The sequence below is a fragment of the Guillardia theta genome (assembly GCF_000315625.1).
Source record: "Guillardia theta CCMP2712 unplaced genomic scaffold GUITHscaffold_476, whole genome shotgun sequence".
Classification (NCBI taxonomy): Eukaryota; class Cryptophyceae; order Pyrenomonadales; family Geminigeraceae; genus Guillardia; species Guillardia theta.
The window spans coordinates 1-6,586 of record NW_005434218.1 but is presented as its reverse complement, the minus strand read 5'-3'; the positions used below and the strand labels follow the sequence as shown (position 1 = coordinate 6,586).

Here is a 6,586-nt window from a genome sequence, read left to right as displayed (position 1 = left end):
CTCGTGGTAAGAGATTAGGGAGCTAAAAAAATTGCGAAAGTTTCGCCTCCGCGACCTCGACCTCCCCTCTCAGCTTCGCCTCCGCGACCTTGACTTTCGCCGCCGCGATCTTCCTCTCGTCCCCAGCCTTGTTCGCTTCTCCCAGTTTCGCCTCCGCGACCTCGACCTCCCCTCTCAGCTTCGCCTCCGCGACCTTGACTTTCGCCGCCGCGATCACCCTCTCGTCCCCAGCCTTGTTCGCTTCTCCCAGTTTCGCCTCCGCGACCTCGACCTCCCCTCTCAGCTTCGCCTCCGCGACCTTGACTTTCGCCGCCGCGATCTTCCTCTCGTCCCCAGCCTTGTTCGCTTCTCCCAGTTTCGCCTCCGCGACCTCGACCTCCCCTCTCAGCTTCGCCTCCGCGACCTTGACTTTCGCCGCCGCGATCACCCTCTCGTCCCCAGCCTTGTTCGCTTCTCCCAGTTTCGCCTCCGCGACCTCGACCTCTCCTCTCAGCTTCGCCTCCGCGACCTCGACTTTTGCTGCCGCGATCACCCTCTCGTCCCCAGCCTTGTTCGCTGCTCCCAGCTTCGCCTTCGCTAAATCTATCTCTGCAAAGGCTATCTTCTCTCCATCGCGGCTTTTTCGCGCTGCTTGTAGTCTCTTCCTCATCTCCGTTACCTCCGTCGCGGCGATCTCCCTCTCGTTCCCTCGAGCATTCCATGGGTTCAGCTCCGCCGCTTCCTCTTCAGGTGGGGCATGTAGATCCTGGACATGTCCTTGACGCGTCCTTTGCCTTGAGGGTCTGCTCTCGTGCATCTCGGCATCGCGCCTTCGCTTGGATCTGTTGCCTGACATGCTGCTCGAATGGCGCTTGATTTCGAGGGGATTTGGAGCGGAGCAGGAGGATTGGAGGTTCTATTTGAAATGCCCGCTCTCAATTTCACGTGGAGGGGTCCGATTTGAAAGTACACCCCCTCTATAGAGCCTCGGGCGCGGCTTGTAAACCGGCCCCCCCGGGCCCCAGTGACCGGCGCGGCCCGGCCGCCCCGACGGTGACCCGGTCGGCGGTCGGACGGTCGGCCGGGGCCCGGCCCGGATTCTCGAGGCAAGTTTACTCCAAGTCACGGGCCCGAAAGCTGAAAGTTCATGGCAAGTTAGTCGGCATGACGATACTAGATCCGATCCGAGGCTTCTCCCACGTGTGATAGTCCCCCGAGCTACGGTGGCAATGGATCGCGGACGGACTCTCAACAGCAGCCTCGGACAGTGAAAGCGACTGAGCGATCAGTCAAGTGAAGTAGTGAAGTATGCTGAGAGAGAATTTACATAGAAGGAGCGGGTAGATTACGCTTCTCCGACATACTTGTAGGTGCGTTTGTAGTCGGATAGAGGAAGGTTTGTTGTTGTCATACCTGGGCGCTGATATTCTCGAAATGAGAATGATGAGATCGTCCTTCGAGAAAGACTGATACAGCAGTGAGAAGAACATTTTTGTGGGAAAACAACAAGTACTTTGATCTGAGGAGACGTCGCCCAGCTGAGCACGTCAATCTGCGATTGACGTCAGATGAAAGAGAAAGCTTCTCCAGCGCACACATAACGAGCAGGGACTTTATACAATCAAGGAATGCTGAGAAAACGCAACGACAACGACACACACACACACACACACACACACACACACAGGGAGGAAGAAGAGAATGACAGGCAGGTAGGCAGGCAGGCAGGCTGGCAGGCAGGCAGGACCGTTTCCAAGCACGGAGTGAAGATCATGTTAGGCCCAGCGGTGAAGAAGAAGGGAAGGACGTGGCCGTGAGGGGGGAGGTGACACCAGACACTCTCGTCCCCAAAGTAAGGCCTCAGTACAAGGCTCTTCCCCCCGTTGTGCGCTGACTCGGAGCGCGAGGTGATCCGCAACGTGATCCTCAGATCCTGCAAGGACGGAATTTCCACTGGGATACCATTGAAACGAACCTCCCCGTTGAGAAATGTCCCCATCCCTGCTACCTCCGTAGCACACAGCTGCATCTTGTGTAAAAAATTGAAGGAGTCGGCCTGTGGTGACAGTTTACCCAACATCGGACAAGAGGTCGTGGGATCGGTACCAGGCTCTCGACGAGGCAGCTGAAATCGTCCAACCTCAAGGGATCGAAGGCAAGGGCCTTCTTTCCGTACATCGCCTGACCTCCGTCGTGAGTTGTCTTCCACACCAATGAATCCTTCTTCGATAACACAACTGACATCAACAATTTCACGTCAGTTCGCATCAGGTCGCTAATGTTGTCCTTGAACCTGGCGTAACCTCTGTACTGATGAGAAGATTCTCGTTCTTGGACAGCACCGGGATGGCAGTGCTGGCAGCAGAACACCAGGTGATGAAGACGAGAACAACTCCTTCACCTGTCATCCAGCTCCTCGAACCAATCCTTCTCACTCTCGTCCTCGCGAACATCACTCCCTAGGTTGGAGAAGACGTACGCATGCAAGCGAACCCAGGAAGGGATACCTCCCATCCTCGCCCTCACCCATCGGACGAGGTCCCCGACGCTATTCAAGTTTGACTTTCCTCCGACCACGACAAGATGCTTCAAGCTCGACGTGTCCACACACACACTCGTCAGAACGCGCGGCTTCTGGGCAGAGTCAGCCCTCAACCCATAAGTCAGGCTTGAATGGCACTCTCCCTCTACTGCTATGTAGAGCTTCTTCAAGGAGGAGGCTATCCTCGGGTTGAGGATACACTGACCTGTCAGGAGGGAACATGAGGACGACGACGTCACTCTCGCTGGCATCGGCTGAAACGCAGTCCTGGGAACCCCATGGAAGATTCCGAGGGAGCTCAGCACAGTAGACCGTTTCCTCTCATCGTCGGTTGCTCCCAACGCCAGCAGCAGGTGTTCTCCTGCTACACACACATTGCACAGCAAGTCCTCCATCATCAACTCGCAGCCGTCACAAGTGTACAGGTGCTCAGGGGTGAGCTCTGGGTATAGCGATGCGAGGTGGTCGCACACGTCTGAGACCGAAGTGTCTGCCCTGATGGGAACCTTGACGACTTGCGAGAACACATCGACCAAGACGAAGTCCTGCGAGCACGCGTGAGGTAAGGCAGCAGCTGCTGGCTCAACCATAGGGAGAGGTGGGGGGCTCATGCCGAGGAGTGTGCCAAATGAAACAAGTAGCTACGTTCAAGGACGGGAGATGATAGCACGTTCTCATCATTGCACATCAAGTTGGACATCAACAAGAGCAGGAAAAGGAGAAGATGGAAGTCGGCAAAATGAGCATGGCAAGCAACGAGCTTTGGGGGGCGACCTAACTTACCTTCTCATCGCCATGGTTGTGCTCGTTTGCCCTGCCGTGCTTGCCTGCCGACTTGCCTGTATCGTGTCCTTCGCCCCCTGCCGCCATGTCCTCCCTGTCTCTCGCTCCCCCGCCTCCTCCCTCTTTGTTATCCCTCGTTTTTGCCGGCGCCATAGCCTCTCGCACCGATATCCTCGTGGCCAATTGGGGTCCGACCGTACCCAATATTACCTTGACCTCACTTAGAACATCTACGACCTATTCCCTTACCGCTCCTCATCATGATCTCCAATCTCAGGTCGTGGAAGCGAAGCTGGGGGCAGCGAACAAGGCTGGGGACGAGAGCTGAGAGAGGAGGTCGAGGTCGCGAAGGCGGAGCTGAGAGAGGAGGTCGAGGTCGCGAAGGCGAAGCTGAGAGGGGAGGTCGAGGTCGCGAAGGCGAAGCTGAGAGGGGAGGTCGAGGTCGCGGAGGCGAAGCTAGTTGATGCGCAAACCAAGAATCAGACCCAGTTAGTAGATGATTTGCAGCGCTCTTTGTACCTCAATCAGTGCAAGCGTGCAGACTTTGATGCATCTTTGCCTATGCGGTTGGATACGGAAGGTAACCTGTACTTGCTGAGATTGTGTGCTGCCGTGCGGAGGGTTGAGGTGGTTTGAAAAGGCGAAGCGCTGAATGTTTTCCTGCAGTGTTGCATGCGGTGTCTCTCAAGTATCGCATTGCGCTGGGAGAGGTCGTTGACACGCTGAAGAGATACCTAGGCGAAGTGCTGGGATCAAGAACGGGAGCATTCAGCCAAAGGAACCCCATCGACAAAGTAGTAGCAGAAGCGGGAAGAAAAGCCGGGATTGTTACTTGTATGATCGAGGCATGCTCGGGGAGCGGGAAATCGCTGAGTGCTGTAGACTACTTCGTACGAAATCCAAAGACATCGCTTTATTGCTTGTTCGGATACATCCAGGAACAGGATTTATATCTGATTGTACGAGGCATCTCGCACATGATCAATGCAGCCATCGATCTTGATCTCCAGGCGTGTGATCGCAGGATCGATTACCTTGACCCAACAAAATGCGAGCAGGAAGTCTTGACGATCGACCTGCACGCGTACAGCTGGAACTTGCTTGGTGTTGTGGGATACCTGTTTGGCAAGACGACGGGCCCAGGAAAGGTGCGCGTGGAGGAAGCAAAGCTGTGGACAGAGAAGGAGCACCTGTGGGTGTTGGTCGATGAAGCAATCCCGAGGTATCAAGGTATGCCCTGCCGCACCAACGCCTTATGGAGGCTGTTGTTCCTCAAGAGGATGCTTCATTACCAGACAAGACCAGCACAAACAAAGCTCTCACGTCCTCTTCGTCGCTTCGTCATCGATCTAGCGTCTCTTCATCTTTTCTCGGTCTCTCGTTCTCCTTTTCTACCGAGTCCAGCATCCCTCATTGGTCTGCGTCTCTGAGCGATCATCTCCCGGTTGCTTCACGGGTCCTCGTCATCCATCTTCACGGGTCCTCGTCATCCATCTTCACGGGTCCTCGTCATCCATCTTCACGGGTCCTCGTCATCCATCTTCACGGGTCCTCGTCATCCATCTTCACGGGTCCTCGTCATCCATCTTCACGGGTCCTCGGCATCCATCTTCACGGGTCCTCGTCATCCATCTTCACGGGTCCTCGTCATCCATCTTCACGGGTCCTCGTCATCCATCTTCACGGGTCCTCGTCATCCACTAAAAGGTTTCGTTGACAGCCCGATCTCCATAAGGATCAGTATCCTATGACTTTTGCACTTCGCCTTTCCGCCTAACACCTCAGTGTGCCATCCTGAGTATTTCGTTGTGTCCATCGTCCAATGCAGAACCAACCACGTGGCATCTCCATCTGTCGGTAGGATGTTCTCAGCCTTGAACTCTCCTAGCGCCGGAGCCATGAACAACAGGAGGTTGTGATTGTCGTTGGCTAGTTTCTTCACAAACTTCGTGAGCTGCGATTGACCAAGAGGCTTTCTCCGGTTCTTAAACTCCGCTGCTCCCCTCATGCTGCTTTGGCCATCAGGACTGTGGACGGGGCCCACAAACTCTCCGTCCCGTCTCCGCTTGTCCTTGCATCGAATGTAGTACCCGAAAGCTTTATGGTTAGGCATCTCATCGTCACCGTCCCGCAAGGGGATCAGATTACAGAAGCACTGAGTCAAGACTTTGCGGAACTCCCGTGCTGATGCTTCATCCTTCACGCAACCAAGCACCTCCTTCACTTTGCCTCTCACTTCCCTTCCGCAATGATGGCTGAGGGTTGAAAGAATGTCCTCAGGATCGGCCCAGCTCGTCAACATCACCACGACTCCTCCAAACGACTCCAGCAGGTTCCCGTCTCGGCGCAGCGCATCTACTGCTGTTGGATCATCCATGGGCTTGAGAGCGTCTCGGTGGATCCTCCTCAACACCTCAAGGCTCGAGTTGTTCCCGAAAGGTCTCCCCCCGCCAGCACAGATCGCGACGGTGATGGGGTCTACCCAGCTTGGCGGGAACTTGCTAGTTAAGTCGTTGAGTTCGATCCCATTCATCTCAATCTGATTGTCGGTCCGTTTAAGCTCAACGATTGACTCCGAGCTGCCGCGTGCAGGGACTTGGCTCATCGGCCAAGCATTGAGGACACCAAAGCCTTGCAAGATGTGCGCCTGGCACATGCTTTCGTGCGTTGCTATCTGAAACATACAGTACAACGATGAGTCCTTGAGGCTTTTCTTGTCACTTCGTACTAAGGCCAACAGTGGATTTGCTAGATCTCGAAACAAGGTCGCGCTATCTTTCCCTTGTCCACCTCTCCAATACTTGAAGAATAGGTGGCAGAGCATGGGGTTGACATTGTCGAGCAACCCCTCAATCATCTCTTCCCCAAACACCTGCTTCAGGATATCGCGCTGCTCATCAGACTGAAGGATCATCGGAGGAAGAGCTCGATGGGTGATGCACTTGATAGTCTCTTGGTTCTTGCCTCGGCTATTTCTCGTCTGCTGTAAAGCATTGTTGAAATTCATCACCAGAGTGTTGGTACCCAGCATGATGCAATGAAAGCCTGCATTACGAAGCATCCTCTTGAGGAACAACAGCCTCCATAAGGCATTAGTGCGGCAGGGCATACCTTGATACCTCGGGATTGCTTCATCGACCAACACCCACAGGTGCTCCTTCTCTGTCCACAGCTTTGCTTCCTCCACGCGCACCTTTCCTGGGCCCGTCGTCTTGCCAAACAGGTATCCCACAACACCAAGCAAGTTCCAGCTGTACGCGTGCAGGTCGATCGTCAAGACTT

At 54.9% G+C, this 6,586-nt stretch overlaps 2 protein-coding genes across 2 annotated transcripts; both read right to left on the bottom strand.

The window, feature by feature from the left end:
* Window positions 1-22: 22 nt before the first annotated feature.
* Window positions 23-3,457, bottom strand: GUITHDRAFT_122821 (hypothetical protein; the record flags this gene model as incomplete). Its single annotated transcript, XM_005817898.1, has 8 exons — window positions 23-821; window positions 1,393-1,445; window positions 1,493-1,531; window positions 1,727-2,035; window positions 2,086-2,216; window positions 2,273-2,334; window positions 2,381-3,066; window positions 3,305-3,457. The coding sequence occupies 8 exons, from the start codon at window positions 3,455-3,457 to the stop codon at window positions 23-25; spliced, it is 2,232 nt and encodes a 743-aa protein (XP_005817955.1).
* A 1,117-nt stretch (window positions 3,458-4,574) lies between these two features.
* Window positions 4,575-6,383, bottom strand: GUITHDRAFT_156708 (hypothetical protein). The gene is made up of 2 exons (XM_005817897.1): window positions 4,998-6,383; window positions 4,575-4,932 (listed from the first exon to the last, which is right to left on the bottom strand). The coding sequence occupies exon 1, from the start codon at window positions 6,333-6,335 to the stop codon at window positions 4,998-5,000; it is 1,338 nt and encodes a 445-aa protein (XP_005817954.1). The 5' UTR covers window positions 6,336-6,383; the 3' UTR covers window positions 4,575-4,932.
* Between the last annotated feature and the right edge of the window lie 203 nt (window positions 6,384-6,586).